Source organism: Barbus barbus (genome assembly GCF_936440315.1).
Source record: "Barbus barbus genome assembly, chromosome: 7".
NCBI lineage: Eukaryota > Metazoa > Chordata > Actinopteri > Cypriniformes > Cyprinidae > Barbus > Barbus barbus.
In genome coordinates, this window is record NC_136735.1 from 3196977 (window position 1) to 3217544 (window position 20568).

Here is a 20568-nt window from a genome sequence, read left to right on the forward strand (position 1 = left end):
GTCCCACCTCTGATATTAACACCTCCGATAACAAGGTTTGGAATTTGACGGACAGCTGAATTATAACTGAGATGTATTTTCACAAGGTGAAGCAATTCATGGGAAATGCTTTTCATAACCAAATTATAATCTCTACAGGAAGATTCAATCCCTGAGGAAGAAAGAAATTGCTGATAAGTATAAATCTCACCATCAGTATTCAATAAATCTGAAAGAAATATAATCCCTTTATCAAACCATTCTGTTTTAAATATACTCTTGTTTTTAGATAACACAAATTGGTTATTCCATAGTATGCATGAATGTGGAGAGAAATGATGTTTAAAGGCTAATTTCCATGCTTCTAGTGATTGCTTATGAAAGTTAGATCATTTTATGGGAAGTTTACTATATTTGAAGTCACACGATAGTAGAAAGGATAACTCACCACACTTTTCAAAGAACAAACAGTGGATATGAAACCATATAGATTTAGTCTGGGCCAAGCAATGTTTAATCCAATTGATTTTAAAAATAATATTAAGAGTACTAAAATCAAGGACATTAAGCCCACCCTCTGAAAAAGTTCTAACAACAGTTTTTCTTTTCACATATTCAGTCCTGTTTTTCCAAATAAACTTAAAAAAGCCCTGTCAATATCTGAGCACATTTTAGGGTTAACATACAAAGACAGGGCAGGATATACCAGCCTCGAAATTCCCTCAGCCTTGGAGAGCAGAACACGCCCATGGATAGTTAGATTCCTCTGAGACCAGCTATTAAAAACTGTTTTTGCTTTAAGTAAACATTTAGAAAAAATAGATTCAATTCTTTCAGATGAACATTTATTAATTACAATACCAATATATCTAACTGTTTGTTTTACCTTAATTTCACATACATCTGATATATCAGTGATGAATTGTCCTAATCTCAGATTTAGTCTAGTTAACAGAAAGGCCAGAGGCATGCAAAAACAGTTTTAAAGCTTCTAATATAATAGGGACCTGTCTTTTCTCTGTTAGGAAAATACATGTATCGTCTACAAGTTGACTAATCAAAATAGTGCGATCTACAATTTCGATGCCCTCAATATTTGAACAATTCACTGTATAAAGATTAAGAAGCTCTGCAACTAACAAAAACAAGAAGGGGGAAATACCTTGCCTAATTCCTCTCCCAATGGCAAAACGTGGTGACATTCCAGAAGACAAAGACACATATATTACAAAAAATAAAGACAGCCTCTCCAGACTGAACTATAGCAATTATCCATCTGCCCTCTTGCGAAAAGTGTGACTCGAGAATCCTACCATTAAAATTATATTTAAATAAAATTATAACTCCCTCAGAATGAGTAGACCCATGTGAAAATAAAGCTTTACCTCCCCACTGTGCAGACCAAAAAGACTCATCATTAGCAGTAGAGTGAGTTTCCTGTAAAAAAATAAACATCTCTTCTTTTAGATCTACAAAATAAAAATAAAGCTTTCTGTTTAGTAAGGTCACGAATCCCCCGAACATTAAGAGAAAAACAAGAAAAATTCAGGTACATTGAATAAGAAATAGAAGAACAATCTGCCCTAAGGCAAGGGAATTAACTAGACAAGAAAGGAATTAAGAGCAAAACCTATCTTTTTAACCTTCCACACTTAAGCACCAAATGGTTAAGGGAAAATAACGTACTCGGTTACTAACGTAACCTCGGTTCCCTTAGATACGGGAACGAGTACTGCGTCGCTAGACGCTATGGGGAAAAACTCCTTTTTCTCCGAGGACTGAAGACTTTTTCAATCACGCAGTGTGACTGCACGGCCATTGGTTCGCGCAGTAATAAAAAACGAACCAATGGCTCGTCAGTGGTACTGCACGAGCCTATGGCGGCAAAGCCCGCCAGAGCCCGCCAGAAGGGGCGGGGTCATCTGGCTATATAAGCGGGTGCTTCGCCATAGGAAAACAGGCCAATTCGACTGAAGCGACGATCTGAGTCGTGCAGCTGCATGGCATGGCATAGTACGCAGTACTCGTTCCCGTATCTAAGGGAACCGAGGTTACGTTAGTAACCGAGTACGTTCCCTGTCGATACTACACTCGTACTGCGTCGCTAGACGCTATGGGGAACAAATACAATCCCGCCATGCCATGAAGAGAAACGACAACCGTAAAACTGGCCTTGAGCAGTAAGGCTCAGAGGGACCAATTATGAGCAGGAAGCATCCTGCAGGAGGCATGAGGACCGAACTCTACAGAGGTCAGTCCAGCCTAGAAATCGTTTCAACGGTCATAAGTACAGCCTCAGCACCAGGAATGGGGCCAAGAGCATTCTTGGAGAATCAGGCAATGCCTGAGGGGACCGCTTAAGACAGGTGTGTGCCATCTAAGCAGAGAGAACCCTAGCCTGTAAGGCCGGGACATCCAAGCTATAGAAGCTGGCAAATGTGGACGGCGAGGCCCAGCCGGCCGCCGCACAAATGTCTGCCATAGACACACCACTAGACCACGCCCACGCCTCTTGTGGAATGAGCTCTCACTCCAATGGGGCTCTGGAGGCCCAGGGAGGAGTATGCTAGTGCGATAGCGTCAACTAACCATCGAGATATTCTGTGCTTTGTGACCGGAGACCCCTTGGTGCGGCCGCCAAAGCAGACAAAGAGTTGTTCCGTCTGCCTAAATGGCGTGGAACGCTCGATGTACATTCTCAATGCCCTGACTGGGCAGAGAAGGTTGAGCTCTTGGTCCTCCTCAGAAGAGGGGAGCGCAGAGAGCGTAATAACCTGGGCTCTAAATGGAGTGTAGAGCGCCTTAGGAACATAGCCGTGTTTTGGTTTTAGGACGACCTTAGAGTCGTTAGGCCCAAACTCAAGACAGGCAGGGTTTACAGAGAGAGCCTGCAAGTCACCTACTCGCTTTACCGATGCTAGCGCTAGTAGCAGAGCGGTTTTGAGCGACAGTGTTTTTAAGCTTGCAGATTGTAGTGGCTCAAAAGGAGGGCCCTTAAGGGCTCTCAGGACCGTGGGCAGGTCCCATGCAGGGACTGTGAGGGGTCGGGGCGGATTGAGCCTCCGAGATCCCTTCAGAAAACGGACAACCAGGTTGTTCCGGCCCACCGACTGTCCGGCTATAGGAGCGTGAGAGGCTGCTATAGCTGCCACGTAGACTTTGAGCGTGGAAGGGGCGCGGCCCTTATCCAGCAGCTCCTGTAGATATGACAATATCACTGATATGTCACATGTTGTCGGGTCTTTACCGTGGGCTTGACACCAGGCGGAGAAAACCGACCATTTAGAGGCGTAGAGGCGTCTCGTGGACGGGGCACTAGCCTGTTCAATGGTGTTCAGAACATTCTCGGGGAGATCTACTGAGTCCTATCGAGTGCCCATAGATGCAGGTCCCACAGCCTGGGCTGGGGGTGCCAGATCGTTCTGTTCGCCTGGGAGAGGAGGTCTCGCCTCAGGGGAATAGGCCACGGAGCCGCTATTAGCAGCTGCGATAACTCCGGGATCCAAAGCTGGTTCTTCCAGAGCGGGGCCACTAGAAGCACTTTGTGCTTGCATTCCCTGATCCGCCTGATTACCTGAGGAATCAGAGCGATCGGGGGAAAAGCGTAAAGAAGGAGGTTGGGCCATTCGTGGGCCAACGCGTCCTTGCTCTTCGAAAAGTAAATCTGGCAGTGAGAGTTGTCTTTGGAGGCGAAGAGGTCGACCTCTGCCCTGCCAAAGAGTCGCCAGATTTCTTGAACCGTCTGTGGGTGGAGCATCCACTCCTCTGAGGGGACATTGTTCCGAGAGAGCATGTCTGCTCCTTGGTTCAGAATGCCGGGCACATGAGCTGCTCTCAGTGAACGCAGGTTGAGATGAGCCCATAGTAAGAGGCGCTCTGCCATCTCGAAAAGGCGTTTCGAGGTGAGCCCACCCTGGCGATTTATGTACGACACCACCGTCATGCTGTCCGAGTGGACTAGCACGTGGTGACCTTTCAGGACTGGCAGGAAGAACTGAAGAGCTCGACATACTGCTTCCATTTCGAGGCAATTGATGTGCATTTGTCCTTCTGCGTTCGTCCAGGAGCCGAAGGTCGGTTTGCCGTTGCACAGAGCTCCCCAACCTGTGTTGGAAGCATCTGTTGTAACAACCTTCCTTCTGTAAACCAAACCCATTGTCACGCCTTGTTCGAACCATTGTAGGTTCCTCCAGGGGACCAGGGCTGACACGCAGGCCCGGTTCACCCTGACACGAATGCGTCCATGACGCCACGCATGAGGCGGAATTAGAGGTTTCAGCCAGTACTGAAGGGGTCTCATCTTGAGAAGGCCCAACCGAAGAACTGGCGATGCGGAGGCCATGAGGCCCAGCATTCTTTGAAACGATTTGAGTGGGTAGGAGGCTCCAATCTTGAAGGAAGCCGCGAGCTGCCGTATGGCCAGAACGCAATCTGGCGTGACTTTCGCCGTCATGCAGGCGGAGTCGAACACTGTCCCCAGGAACGATGTTCGTTGGCTGGGGGACAGGGAGCTCTTGGCTAAATTGATCCTGAATCCCAAGTTCTCCAAGTGCCCGAGGAGGAGGGACCTGTGTGCTACCAGCTCTGCCTCTGACTGTGCCAGAATGAGCCAGTCGTCGAGGTAATTCAGGACACGGATTCCCATCTGTCTCAGAGGGGAGAGAGCCGTGTCTATGCACTTCGTAAAAGTGCGGGGAGCTAGAGCCAGCCCGAAAGGCAGGACCGTGTATTGATAAGCCACACCCTCGAAGGCGAATCTCAAGAATCGTCTGTGATGGGGGGCTATCTGGATGTGAAAATAAGCGTCTTTCAGATCCAGCGAAAAGAACCAGTCCTCTGGACGAATTTGCGAGAGGATCTGCTTCACTGTAGTCATTCTGAATGGCCGTCTCATGAGGGCGCAGTTCAGACGTCTGAGATCGAGGATGGGCCGGAGGCCGCCATCCTTCTTGGGGACGAGGAAATAACGGCTGTAGAAGCCTGACTCGCTCTGAGCTGGGGGAACTATTTCTATAGCTCCTTTTGCCAGCATTTTCTGCACCTCGGCTCGCAGAACGTGAGCATTGCTGCTTCGCACTAAGGTGGGGACCCTGCCGCTGTACCGCGGGGGTCTTCGAGCGAATTGAAGTGTATAACCTCTTTCTATAATCCCCAGAACTCACTGTGACACTCCGGGGATGGCCCGCCAGGCCTTGGCCCGTGTGGAAAGGGGTTGGATTAGCTCGGGTGGTGAGTCGCCTTGCGGGAACTCGACGCACCTGGTATTTGGAAGAGGAAATTTGCTCTCTTTTTGAAAATGTTTGTTTTTTATTTTTCTCGCTATAACAGCGGCTGTATGTGAAGGCACTTCTGGAGAGGGCCTGTGATTCACAACAGGATTTGAAACAAACCGGTCTGCCTTGGCACCCAGAACTGAACGGGGTGCTTGAAGGCATAACAGAGGGAGTTTTGGGGTTTGCCCAGCATCTGCGGGACCTTGACCCTTCCTCTTTCTTCCTATCAGATCAGGATGACGCCGGAGGCGCAGGGTCCAGGGTCAGCCTGGGCCGGGGTCCTTGACGCTTTGGATAGGGGTAGCGCTTGGCCGAGCGGGAGTGCTGCCGAGGCTCAGGCTTCTTTGTAGGCTGAGCGGGCGACGGCGCAGGTTTAGCTGGCTGTTGCGCTGGAGCAGGCTTGGGGCGACTGGTGGCCGTTGCAGAGCTGGACCGTTTAGGCAGGAAGTGTCGCATAGCCTGGGACGACTTCTGAGCCGTGGTGAATCGCTCTGCAAAGCCCTCAACGGCAGGTCCAAAGAGCCCAGCAGGGGAGACTGGTGCGTCGAGGAAGGGGACCTTGTCAGCCTCCTTAATCTCCGTGAGGTTTAGCCATAAGTGGCGTTCCAACACCACTAAGTTGGCCATTGACCTCCCAATGGACTGTGCTGTAGCCTTTGTAGCTCTTAAAGCCAGGTCGGTGGCACTGCGCAGTTCCTTAAAAACTGCGGGATCAGGCCCGAACTCGTCCATGGACCGGAGGAGTTTTGGCTTGAAAGACCTGGAGCACAGCCATGGAGTGAAGCGCTGAGGCGGCCTGTCCGGCGGAGGAGTATGCTCGTCCAGCAAGGGCGGAAGTCGTCCTGCACGGCATGGAGGGATGAGCAGCCTTTGCTTTCCATCCGATGGCGGAGGGCGGGCAAAGGTGCGCAGCCACAGTTTCATCAAGAGGGGGCAACCTCTCGTAGCCCTTCTCTTCAGCGCCATCCACTGAGGAGAGAGCAGAAGAAGAGTTAGAGCGGAGTCGGGCCGAATACGGAGAACACCACGACTTTGTGAGTTCGTCATGGACCTCCGGAAAAAACGGAGAAGTTCGCTGACATGGGGCCGTGCGGCGCCCCGGCAGGAACCATTCGTCCAGATGACTACGAGTGGGCTCCTCCGGCGTAGACCACTCCAAACCCAGCTCATCAACGGCCTTAGAGATGATGCGGAAGAGCTCGGCATCCATCCCTTGCTTTGCTTCGCTGGGCTCGGCAGACGAGGAGGGGGCGGGGTCGATGGTAGAGCCCGAGATATCCTCTGCGTCTGACGCTATTAGAGACATGCTGTCATCTAATAGCTCCTCCTCAAAAGCACCGAACGAGATCACGTCACTCGCGCCAACCGAGGGACGTTGATCCGCGTGCTCAAAGAGGACGGGAGAATCCACTCTGCATAGCGGGGGCGAGGCACGCGGGGTCTGAGCTGGCGTGAGCTCGCTCGCCGCTGAGCGCTTAAGCCCTTTACCCCGCCGTTTTTTCCCACCAGGTCCCTGGGAGGAAGAAAACGGGAGAGCGCGAGGGGTGGAGTCGCTCTCTGAAAAGAAAGCGATCCGAGTGCGCAGAGTCACGAGACTCATGTTCATGCAGTATGAACATTCCATCTCGCTCAGAGCGGCCTCTGCGTGGGATTTACCCAAGCAGGAAACACACTCTGAGTGGCCGTCGGCATCGTGCAGCGAAAGCTTGCACGAGACGCACTGACGGCGCGGCATTTGCAACAACGCCGCTTGCTCTTTTAGAAGAAATTTGCTCTTCTTGAAGGCTCGCCGGATGGCAGCAGGGGACGAGCTGGCGTCCGCTCTGATCGCTGAAGCGGCTCGGCGAAGCGGGCTGGATCAGCGGGGAGTGGGAAAAAAGGCAGCCTTCCAATCCGCAGCGATGCGTGTCAACGGCGAGCGTCTGGAGTCCTGGATCAGCGAAGAGGTCGTCGCTGAAGGAGAATTGATCTGTTTTCCTATGGCGAAGCACCCGCTTATATAGCCAGATGACCCCGCCCCTTCTGGCGGGCTCTGGCGGGCTTTGCCGCCATAGGCTCGTGCAGTACCACTGACGAGCCATTGGTTCGTTTTTTATTACTGCGCGAACCAATGGCCGTGCAGTCACACTGCGTGATTGAAAAAGTCTTCAGTCCTCGGAGAAAAAGGAGTTTTTCCCCATAGCGTCTAGCGACGCAGTACGAGTGTAGTATCGACAGGGAACATCCTGATATTTCAACAGAAAGTGCCATGAGAAAACAAAAACCTTTTTTGCCAGTTCACAGTCGAGCCTGTAGAGTACATTCGATGTCAATTTCCAATGCTCCTCAAACGGAATTAAGGGCAAACGATAACATAATTCACATGCTATATTGCCAAAAGTATTGGGTCACCCCCTTCTAATGAACATGTTTGACTACTTTAGTAATTTTTTACAAAGCATTACTGGAACTCACCTGGAAATGAGTATGTGTATTGAGGGGGGATGCAGGGGGATCCCCTGGTGGACAAAAATAACAAAAAGCATCCCCTCTGTAAAACCACATCTCCTTTGGATGATTAATTTTGTGTATTACGTAAAACTTATCATGCTCATGAAATGTTAAACTCTCTATTTATGATCATTTACGAACTAAATAACAGCGATTGGCCAATCAGAATTTGGTAACGTTACTGTAACAAGAAGCAATTTGATAATTTTTCACACAAAATGGTTAATTCGCAACTTTTGAAGTTCTTTAAAAAAGAAGACAACAGAAGCTATGATTTTTCTTTGATTAGAATTTAAAGACATTGTCCTGACATAATGTTTGTGTGACTGTGAGGGACTGAGAGACGATAGGAGAGCTGACATTATCCAACTTTGAGGAAAAAGAAAACACGTCTTGAGAGTCCAAAAGCATTCACTGCGTGATGAAGCCCATCAGAATACAGTTAGAATGCCCTTATAATTCCAGCAATGAAACAAAAAACACCCATGTATGAGTTTTTACGTTTTTATATTCATTGCACAAGTGATGTAGTTTTCTGTATATCAGCACATGCACGAGGCTGCAAGAACTAATGTGCTATTAGTTTTAACAGTGCAGAGCAACACAGTGTTTCATTCTGTGAATGAATAAGTTTCTGAAGGAATCGAGTGAGACAGTGATTCAACGCTCCATTCACTTGTATCCTTTCTATTGAATCTAATCGTTTGAACCACATCCAACTATTTTAGCAAACATCAGAAATTATTTAATGCTACACAGTTAAAGTAAAAGTTTAAGAAAAAGTTAACCGAAGACAGAATATAAAAAAAAAATTATTGGAACAGTAAAGACAAAATTGTTCTGTTGGCTGTGGAGTCGAGACATTTACAAATATGATGAAAAGATGGATATGAGACAAAACTACAGAATGTCACATAGGTGATTCAACACATAGATGTTTTACCAAATAAAAAGAACAGCACTTTTAGAGTTTCATCCCTCTATCTGATGTGAGCATAAGTATTGGAACAGTTTCCTCACAGGTCTTTCTAAGTGATCAGCTGTGTCCTGTTGCATTAATTCTTCAGATATTAAAAGCAGGGAATGTGTCGTATCAGTTATATCCATTACTTCTGTATTCTGAATCTTGCATTCGATGATGACGCACACAAACCAGGATGAAGATGAGGGAGCTGACTTTGAGAGAAAAGCAAGCAATTTGGATGCTAAAAGAAAAGAGGAAGTCAATTGTAGCTATAGCAAATATAAAGAGCATGGAGAAATCAAGAGTTTGGAAACCACCAGCGACACCAGCAACCAACAACGACCTGATTGGCTGAGAAAACAACAGTAGTTGATGACAGACAAATCATAAAAGCTGTGAAAATAAACCCTAAAAGACGTGTCTGTAAAATCACCAACAACTTCCAGAAAGCTGGGGTGATGCTCTTATGTGGGAAGTCGTGGCCTAATGGTTAGAGAGTTGGACTCGTAATCGAAAGGTTGTGGGTTCGAGTCTCGGGCCGGCAGGGATTGTAGGTGGAGGGAGTGAATGTCCAGCGCTCTCTCCACCCTCAATACCACGACTGAGGTGCCCTTGAGCAAGGCACCAAACCCCCAACTGTTCCCCGGGCGCCGCAGCATAAATGGTTGCCCACTGCTCCGGGTGTGTGTGTGTGTGTGCGTGCGTGCGTGCGTGCATGCATGCGTTCACTACTCACTGCTGTGCGTGTGCACTTGGATGGGTTAAACGCAGAGCACCAATTTCGAGTATGGGTCACCATACTTGACAATACGTCATGACTTTACTTTACTTACAATCTACTGTCCTCAGGAGACAGATGCTACACAGCAAGGTTTATAGCGCCTCCATAATAGTTTATAGAGCTGCATAATTTTCTTTATTTGACCAAAGATTGAGCTTGTACACGTGTGTACCGAGTTTGATGAAGATACCTCATTTCGTTCACGAGTTATAGCATTTGTCTTAAAATTGCAACTACATAATAGCTTTTAATCTTTTATCAAATACAGATACTTGGTTCACTGAGACAATATTTTAATATATTTTCAATAACAAAATATTTAATTTAATTACAAAAATAAATATTTTAACTAATCTAGGGATGTAATTAATGATTATTTTGGTAATAAAGTAATCTACTGATTATTTTGATAATTGAGTAATTTGATATTTTTTAGTAACAAACCGGTCTAAGTGTAAACCAGGCTTTACTATGACTATTTATTATTTATACATAACTAATGATGACACAATAATAACTGGCTCAAATAAAATATCAAAACCAAGTAACTGCATGGTTTTATTGAACAACACTTTTAAAATACATAATGTAATATGCCTGTACATATATAATATGACATAACCATTTTAAGTACATAATGTATTATAACAAATTCCGTCAGGGGGCGCCACCGGCCTGACGTTTCACTTTACATTTACATTTATTCATTTAGCGACTTACAATTGCTATATATGTCAGAGGTCGCACGCCTCTGGAGCAACTAGGGGTTAAGTGTCTTGCTCAGGGACACATTGGTGTCTCACAGTGGATTCGAACCCGGGTCTCTCACACCAAAGGCATGTGTCTTATCCACTGCGCCATCACCACCGCTCTACAGCAAGATTAAACTGTTTAAATCCATTAAATTTTAATATTCAGCAAACTCAGAAACCTTTATTTTGAATTTGTGATGTACAATAAATGGCATATTTAGAAATAGGTTGATGTATTCTATTGTATTGATGAATAATAAGGTTTATAAATGATTTATGTTACAAATCTAGTGAGATAATCCACAATGTTTCCCAGATGAATGTTAAGCAGTTCTAGGTCTTTACTTGTAAAATACTGCAAGTTACCATTAAGAGATCTTGTGTGAACAGGACCTTTAAAAAAATCCCACTAAATATGTTCTACAATCATATCGTTCTGATGGAGATGACATGATTATACTCAGAGCTGTTCACAAAGCTCCACTGCTTTTTAATTAGTTTTTCTATGTAAATATGCACTAGATGGACATCTTTTCTTCTTGCTTCTTCATTCATCAGGGCTGCGGCTCTGCTACTGGATACTATTATACACGCCTTGTGTTTATAAGAGCAAAACATTCTGATTGGGTAGTAATGTTAGTTTGGTTGAGAGTGAAAGCTGTGCTCATACTACTGCTAGACCAACTCATGGTCATATCAGCAAGGTTTTTTAAATGTAGGATTTTTTATTATTTTTTTCTGAGGCCAAGCCCTGCACTTTTTAAAGGAGTATTTACCAGAAATATTAACCAGAATTTATTTAGGAGAAAAATGTAAATGTGCAGTATTTCTGAAAAAAAAAAAATAATAATAATAATAATTGGATATACTTTTGATGATTAAAATTGAATGGAACCATTAAAATGGAATCCAGAAAACAATGGAAAAAAGAATTCGGGCAAAGATAAAACTGTAAAACTCAATTAATTAGACAGGCTTTTTGATTAATACAATTTAATTTAACCATTAAAACTATAGACAAATAAAAATAGAAAAAACTCAATTTGCAAAAACGGATTTTATAGGGCCCTATAATATATAATATATATATATATATATATATATATATATATATATATATACTGTATATATATATATATATATATATATATATATATATATATATATATATATATATATTTTTTTTTTTTTTTTTTGTGGTAATAAAAATAGATGTAAGTGAACAATAGCCTTTTAAAATGACTTAAAATACCTATATAACAGCAATAATGCAATAATAATTAGTTCAAATAAAGTATCAAAAGCACTGCATCACATAGAATTATTTAATTCAATCCTAGCGTTTGTGAATTCACAATTATGATTCATTATTATTTTTAAATGGGTTTAATATATCATGCAGCCTTGGAAAACGGTCTAATAATGTGTTTTCTGGATTCTCGTCCGTGAAATGCGCTGCGCCACTTCCGGTATTTTGCTGGTTAGTCGACACGAGCAAAATGAAGTCGAATAAAATGGACGAATCACGACAGCCCTATATATATATTAAGAGAGAGATAGATAGAGATAGAGTTGAGAAATAAGAAAGCCTTTACTGTATTATATAAGTGTTTAAAGAATGTGTTCATGACTATGAAGGTAAGTTATCAATTATCAAGAATACCATTACAATGTCGTTTAGGAGACAGCATCGCTAGCTAATGTTAGCCTAAACGGTTACATTAATGTTTATTTGTCAGCATTTAAATCAGTTACGTGTCTGGGTCTCCTGGGATTACCAGACTCAGCATATAAAAGTATATGTTGTGAAATAACATGAAATTGTATTTTAATGCCGCTATCATTATTTATGGTGTTGCATTTATTTAGTTTCTCAGTTTCTGAGCAGAACGAGTCAGGAGAGGTTTCTGTGAGGATCACAAGAGTCTCTATAAACCACAACATCAAACAAGCTTCAGCTAAAGTTAACGAGCTGCTTATCTTTATTCACATATCAATTTATATAGTTTATAATAATAACTATTATTATTATTTTGTGTGTGTGGTGCCCTCTATTGACCAGCCACCGCATACATACATATGAATATTTTGATTATTAATGTGTACTGACACAAACTAAAAATTACATTTCATCAGTGGACTAATGTTAATTTTTAATTAATTAATTAACTAAATAATTGACTTTAAAATAATAGAAAAAACATTCTTGCATTTTCTTCATGTTCTTGCTGCTTTTCTGTCATTTGTTTTACTGCTCTGGACGGATAGTTTTAATTGGAAGATAGGTCTTGTTCGGTCTTCTGTTCACACTGAGATGCTGTTTTTGTGAAAACTTAACTTTTTGAAGAAGTTCTCCCGAGTGGATGAAGGTGATAACACTGTTTTGGGGTTGTAGTGTGGACTGTGAAAACCGAGGTATCTGAAACACTGACGCATGTTTAGTCATGTGACGTGTATTGAACTGATAGATATCTGTGTTTATTGTGTCTGTTATGTGCTGTTCACTTTCACACTGTTACTAAAGATATGTTTCTTTGTTCACTCTTTATTTCACAGTCCAGTTAAATAAATATAAATCTCTATTTATTAAAAGAAAGATATTTCCACATGACTCTAAAGCTGAATCCACATATTACTGTTCTGTTTACATTATGTAGTGATTTGCTTCTTAAATCATCTTTGAGAGTAAAGGAGCCCCCTGGTGCTGACCGACACTGCTAACTAGTTAAAAAACCTTATAGACCTTATTAACCTGATAGAAAAACAATGAATGTCTATGAGATGAGATCAGTGACACACTCAAACAACAATCTGTGTGTGTGTGTGTGTGTGTGTGAGAGAGTGTGTGTGTTTATATTCCTACACTTTCGCAGTCCTGCTGTCATCCTGATCTCTCCTCCATGATCCACACTAGAAACACACAAACACACATTAATGTAGATCTGCATAATTCACACACACTCACACACACACACACACACACACACGTTCAGTATGTCTGTATTAGTGTTTGACATACTTGAGTATCTCCAGTTTGTGGTTGAGCAGCTGGACTCCTGATTGTCCTGGGTGATTGTAGCTCAGATCCAGCTCTCTCAGGTGTGAGGGGTTTGAACTCAAAGCTGAAGACAAATAACCACAGCCTTCCTCTGTCAACATACAGCCAGATAACCTACAGACACACACAGACAGATCATCTACAGACACAGTCAGATCATCTACAGACACACACAGTCAGATCATCTACAGACACACATTCAGGTCATCTACAGACACATACAGTCAGGTCATCTACAGACACACACAGTCAGGTCATCTACAGACACACACAGTCAGGTCTTCTACAGACACACACAGTCAGATCATCTACAGACACACACAGTCAGATCATCTACAGACACACACAGTCAGGTCTTCTACAGACACACACAGTCAGATCATCTACAGACACACACAGTCAGATCATCTACAGACACACAGTCAGGTCATCTACAGACACACACAGTCAGGTCATCTACAGACACACACAGTCAGGTCTTCTACAGACACACACAGTCAGGTCTTCTACAGACACACACAGTCAGGTCATCTACAGACACACACAGACAGATAATCTACATACACACACAGACAGATAATCTACAGACACACACAGTCAGGTCATCTACAGACACACAGTCAGGTCATCTACAGACACACAGACAGATCATCTACAGACACACACAGACAGATCATCTACAGACACACACAGACAGATAATCTACAGACACACACAGTCAGATCATCTACAGACACACACAGACAGGTCATCTACAGACACACAGACAGATCATCTACAGACACACACAGTCAGGTCATCTACAGACACACATCAACATTGTGTTGTTTATATGTTGTTTATATTGTAATGTTTATATGTAACCCTGTACCACAAAACCAGTCTTATGTGTCAATTTTTTTTTATCTGAAAAGCTGAATAAATAAGCTTTCCATTGATATATGGTTTGTTAAGAGTCAGACAATATTTGGCCAAGATATAACTATTTGAATATCTGGAATTGAGGGTGCAAAACAAATCTAAATATTGAGAAAATCGCCTTTAAAGTTGTCCAAATGAAGTTCTTAGAAATGTATATTACTTATCAAAAAACAAGTTTTGAATGAATGAATGATGCATTTATATAGCGCTTTATTGTGTATTGCTATACACCCAAAGCGCTTTACAATCGTGGGGGGGGGGGGGTCTCTCCTCAACCACCGCCAGTTTTGATATATTTACAGTAAGAAATTTACAAAAATTTACTAAATATCTTCATTGAACATGATCTTTACTTAATTTTGACCCATGCAATGCATATTTGGCTATTGCTACAAATATACCCCAGCCACTTAAGACTGGTTTTGTGGTCCAGGGTCACATATGTTGTTAATACCTCAGTATCTGCAGCTGACAATTTAGACTCTTCAGTGCATCAGAAATAAACTTTACACCAGAGTCCTGCAAGTCATTGCTACTCAGATCCAGCTCTCTCAGGACGCAGTTTGAGGATTGTAGAGTTGATGACAAACTCTCACAACACTGAACAGTGAGATTACAGCCAGCAAGACTGAAAGAGAGCAGAAGGCACACATCAACAGTTGAAACATGTACAGACATATACAGAGATATATAATCAACAGACACACACAGACAGATCATCTACAGACACACAGATCAGCTACAGACACACAGTCAGATCATCTACAGACACAGTCAGATAATCTACAGACACACAGTCAGATATTCTACAGACACACACACACACACACACACACACACACACAGACAGATCATCTACAGACACACAGACAGATTATTTAAAGACACACACAGTCAGATCATCTACAGACACAGTCAGATCATCTACAGGCACAAATCAACATTGTGACCAGTTGACTGTAAATTATCTCTTATATGTTGTTAATACCTCAGTATCTGCAGCTGACAGTTTAGACTCTTAAGTGCATCAGAAATAAACTTTACACCAGAGTCCTGCAGGTCATTGTTACTCAGATCCAGCTCTCTCAGGACAGAGTTTGAGGATTGAAGAGCTGATGACAAACTCTCACAACACTGAGCAGTGAGATTACAGCCAGCAAGACTGAAAGAGATCAGAACACACATATCAATAGTCGACACATCTACAGATACACACAGATCTTCTACCGACACACACTCAGATCATCTACAGACACACACAGACAGTGATATTGTCTACAGACACACATCAACATTGTGGCCATTTGACTGTAAATTATCTCTTATATGTAGTTAATACCTCAGTATCTGCAGCTGACAGTTTAGACTCTTCAGTCCATCAGAAATAAACTTTACACCAGAGTACTGCAGGTGATTGTTACTCAGATCCAGCTCTCTCAGGACACGGTTTGAGGACTGTAGAGCTAATGACAAACTCTCACAACACTGAACAGTGAGATTACAGCCAGCAAGACTGAAAGAGAGCAGAACACACACATCAACAGTCAGACCATCTACAGACACACACAGACAGACAGATCATCTACAGAAACACACACAGTCAGGTCATCTACAGACACACAGACATTTCATCTACCGACACACAGTCAGATGATCTACAGACACACAGACAGACAGATCATCTACAGAAACACACACAGTCAGATCATCTACAGACACACACAGTCAGGTCATCTACAGACACACACACAGTCAGATCATCTACAGACACACACAGTCAGGTAATCTACAGACACACACAGTCAGGTCATCTACAGACACACAGTCAGGTCATCTACAGACACACAGTCAGGTCATCTACAGACACACAGTCAGGTCATCTACAGACACACAGTCAGGTCATCTACAGACACAGTTAGATCATCTACAGACACAGCCAGATCATCTACAGACACACACAGACAGATCATCTACAGACACACACAGTCAGATCATCTACAGACTTACAGTCAGATCATCTACAGACACCGTTAGATCATCTACAGACACACAGACAGATCATCTACAGACACACAGTCAGATCTTCTACAGACTTACAGTCAGATCATCTACAGACACACATCAACATTGTGACCAGCTGACTGTAAATTATCTCTTATATGTTGTTAATACCTCAGTATCTGCAGCTGACAGTTTAGACTCTTCAGTGCATCAGAAATACACTTTACACCAGAGTCCTGCAGGTCATTGTTACTCAGATCCAACTCTCTCAGGACACAGTTTGAGGATTGTAGAGCTAATGACAAACTCTCACAACACTGATCTAAGAGATCACAGATCACATTAAATCTGGAAGAGATTAAATACATTTTAAGAATTAACACAAACAGACAGATCATCTACAGACACACAGATTAAATAAAATGTAAGAATTTGCATTAAAAATATTTATGCTTCATTTGCAAAGCCTACCTTATATGGTATCAGCCCATATATGGTATCATTTGAAAGCTTAGAGTCTCTTCTTTACAAAGAATAACTTTTGGTTTCATGATACATAAAGCAGTAAAATTAATCGTAGAAATGTTTTCGTCCCACACACGAATATCCGCCTAAAGTTTGCGAAGAATTACAGTCAAGTCATATATCCGAGGGCGTAGTTTTGGTTTGAAAATGGGGGGGTTGAAGTGGACCCCGGGTCATGCTCCCTCTTAAGGTTTATTTATTTGTTTGTTTGCTTAAATGTTTATTTTTGTAAAATGGTCTTTTGTGCTATCCACCACACATGCAAATTTGGTTGATTGTGTAACTGCAATAAAGTAAAAGGCTAGTTAACAATTACTTGTTTACATAGGATATAATGTACTGTATTTTATATTATTTAGACACTTAGGCTATAGTTTGACAGAATGTTCTAATTTAATACAGGACTTCAATATGGGAAGTCAATTTAACATTTTCTTATAATGATATTATTTCTTACAGTTCATCAGGCTCTTAATGATTTAATCTGTGCCATCATTGGAATATCTGAAGGCCAGGTTTTTCCATCACTCATCATTATAACCCATTGGGTCTCGATTCTGACTTGTACTTGCTCTTATGAAAAAGTACGTCCCGGTTACGTACGTAACCATCGTTCCCTGATGGAGGATACTCACCCGAAATTAACCGCGGCGCCATGCCCACCTCGGGACTCGGGAGTGCAACCAGTGCTGAAGTGGTCTCATATGAAGCAATCCGAGCGGCGTGACTGCAGTTGCGGATGCCACATGCCCCAGGAGCCTCTGAAACTGTTTCAGTGGCACCACTGTCCTGCCTCTGAAGGAACTTAGGCAGTTCAGCACTGATTGGGCGCGCTCGTCCGTGAGGCACGCCGTCATACTCACGAGTCTAACTCCACACCGAGAAAAGAGATTCTCTGCACAAGGGAGAGCATGCTCTTTTCCCACTTGACCCGAAGCCCCAACTGGCTGAGGTGCCGTAAAACCAGCTCCCTGTGATCGCACAACTGCTCTCGGGACTGGGCCAGAATGAGCCAGTCGTCGAGATCCTGAAGCCCACTTCCCGTAGCGGGGCAAGGGCGCCTTCTAAGACCTTCGTGAAGACACGGGGAGACAGGGAGAGCCCGAAGGGGAGGACCTTGTACTGCCATGCCCGACCCTCGAGCGCAAACCGTAGGAACGGTCTATGTCGCGGAAGGATCGAAACATGAAAGTAAGCATCCTTCAGGTCGATCGCTGCAAACCAATCGTGGGGCTGGATGCACCTGATCATGCGCCTGTGCGTCAACATCTTGAACGGGAGCCTGTGCAGGCCCCGGTTCAAGACTCGCAAATCCAGGATTGGTCGAAGACCACCGCCTTTCTTGGGTACGATGAAGTAAGGGCTGTAAAACCCCTGCCGCATATCGGCTGGAGGGACCGGCTCGATTGCATCCTTTGCCAGGAGGACAGCAATCTCCTCGCGCAAGACAGGAGCGTTCCGAACTACCACTGAGGTCTCGAGAACACCGCTGAACTTGGGAGGTCGCCTGGCAAACTGAATCGCATAGCCGAGTCGAATTGTGCGCATGAGCCACTGAGACGGGCTGGGCAGCGCAAGCCACGCTTCCAGACGCTGTGCAAGGGGCTCCAACGGCACAATCGTTGTACCTGTGGTGGTGCAGAGCAGAGGAGTAGGGCTGGATGGTACAGAAGGCAGAGCGTTCTGAAGCATCCTTACCGAACTCCCTGGGTCCCAAAGGGGACTGGCTAGAGGTGCGTGGGGAGGCACTGCGTCCCCGAACCACACTCTCTTGGCCGCCGGCAAGATGGGTCGCGGGCGAGAGTGAGGAGGCAGCGCGTCGCACACTGTCAACCCGTGAACCTGAGAACACGGAGGAAAAGGAAATTGCTCTTTCTGTGAAATTGTGGGTACCTCTGGCCCTTGGGCCAACAGCGGAACAGAAACAAAAGGAAACACAAGATTCTCCACCCGGCCCTCCTCCGGGGGAAGGAGCGGCGCTGTCCTTGCCTTCTCCTGAGAAAGAGCAAACTCCAACATCTCCGGGTTGCCCGCGTCAGGGCCGCTTCGTTGATCTCCTGGACGACTTGGGGCCTGGCTGGGACGTGGGGGCGCCGCCCTCCTGCGAGAGGCTCGACGCGCCGGCCAAGGTGTTGATTCGGCACGGGGCGGAGCAGCTCTGGAGGACACAGGGGGGCGCCCACGGCGATGAGCAGACAGAGGCCTGGACCCGGGGGCAACCGTTGCCGGTGCATCGCTCTGGGGCAGGATGTGCTGGATCGCCTCTGTCTGAAAGCGTGCTTTGTCGACATCCTTCATCTCTGCCAGGTTGAGCCAGAGATGGCGCTCTTGGACCACCATGGTAGACATCGCCTTCCCGAGGGACCGCGCCGTGACTTTCGTCGCTCATAGAGCGAAGTCAGTCGCCGTGCGCAGTTCTTGCATCAACCCCGGGTCGGAACTACCCTCCGTGCCTTGTTTGAGTGCCTTGGCTTGGTGTACCTGCAGGATAGCCATGGCATGCAGGGCAGAGGCTGCCTGGCCCGCAGCACTATAAGCTTTGGCCGCAAGAGCAGCCGTCAGCTTACCGGCTTTGGACGGGAGACGCGGACGATTCCTCCAAGTGGCGGCGTTTCGTGGGCACAAGTGCCTCCGAAGGCGCTCCACCTGAGGAATGCCCGCGTACCCCCTGGCAGCCCCGCCATCGAGGGTAGTGAGGACGAAGGAGGCAGACGAGGGGCTTCTGGCCGTGAAAGGGGCCATCCATGACTTCATCAGCTCCTCATGCACCTCCGGGAAGAAAGGCACTGGAGTAGACCACGGTTGTGAGCCGCGCCCCACTCCGAGAAACCAATCATCCAGCCGCGAGGGCTCGGGACTGGGCGGTCTGTTGACCTCCAGCCCGATGCTCACGGCTGCCCTGGCAAGCATGGCCGTCAACTCTGGGTCCGGTGCAGTGGTGGCGAACACACCCGAGGGGGGCAACCCTGCTGCACCTTCATGCTCAGAGGACGTAAACCCGTCCCCCGATGCGGCGAATGACATCCTGTCCTCGGGTGGTGCACCGAATGAAATGCTGGGCATCCCATGGGACGAACCAGCGAAATCACCCGGGAGCCGGACGGGACATTCGCTGCGTGAGGAGTAAGAGGTCCGTGGGGACGTACCCGGCAGAGAGGCTCTTACTGTAACCCTCAGATCTCCCAGAGCGCCAGCCGGCGGTCCTCTGCTCGAGCCAGAGAGACCGGGACGGGTGGCGGCAGAGGGTGCCTATCCTTTCAGAAAGGAAAGGCGAGATCGCAGCGACGTCATGCTCATACGCCCACAACAGGCGCATGAGTCATCGACGAACGCAGCTTCAGCACGCTGGAGACCCATACACTGAAGACAACAATCGTCATCCGCGGACCGAAAACGACCGCAACCAAGAGGACACGGACGAAACGGCATCTTGAAAAAGACGCGATCGTCTGTGATTTTGCTTTCAGTTGAAGTGCCCAGGGGAATCGCTGGTGAAAAGGAACTCCGCTGCCTGCACCGTGACGCCAACCAGGAACAAAACAAAGATGAGGCTTTGTGGAGAATCGCACAACCGTCTTCATCCACTTGGCTCTGAAGCAAAAATCCGATGAGTGGATGCACCTGTCGCCCTTTTATACCCGTATGTACTGGGAGTGGCTCACTAACCAATTTCATTGGCGTTTTCTCTTAAGTCAGAGATGTTTGGGGCTTCCAAGTAAATCCCCCCCTATGTCGTCACGACATAACTCATAGTGACCGAAAGATAGGGAACCATAGTTCTTAACTGTAGCATTTGTTATAATAAGGCTAGCCTATTAATCATT

General features: G+C 45.3%; 1 protein-coding gene across 1 annotated transcript in view; it reads right to left on the bottom strand.

Annotated features, from left to right (window-relative positions):
* Positions 1-19486, bottom strand: part of LOC306872273 (NXPE family member 3-like) — a gene marked incomplete at both ends in the record, with an annotated part of 29233 nt that extends 9747 nt beyond the window's left edge. Inside the window, 5 exons of the mRNA XM_079420771.1 lie at positions 14729-14846; positions 15207-15380; positions 15558-15731; positions 16391-16567; positions 19410-19486. Coding sequence (XP_079276897.1) covers positions 14729-14846; positions 15207-15380; positions 15558-15731; positions 16391-16567; positions 19410-19486 — 720 coding nt within the window. The remainder of the gene's footprint in view (positions 1-14728; positions 14847-15206; positions 15381-15557; positions 15732-16390; positions 16568-19409) is intronic.
* Between the last annotated feature and the right edge of the window lie 1082 nt (positions 19487-20568).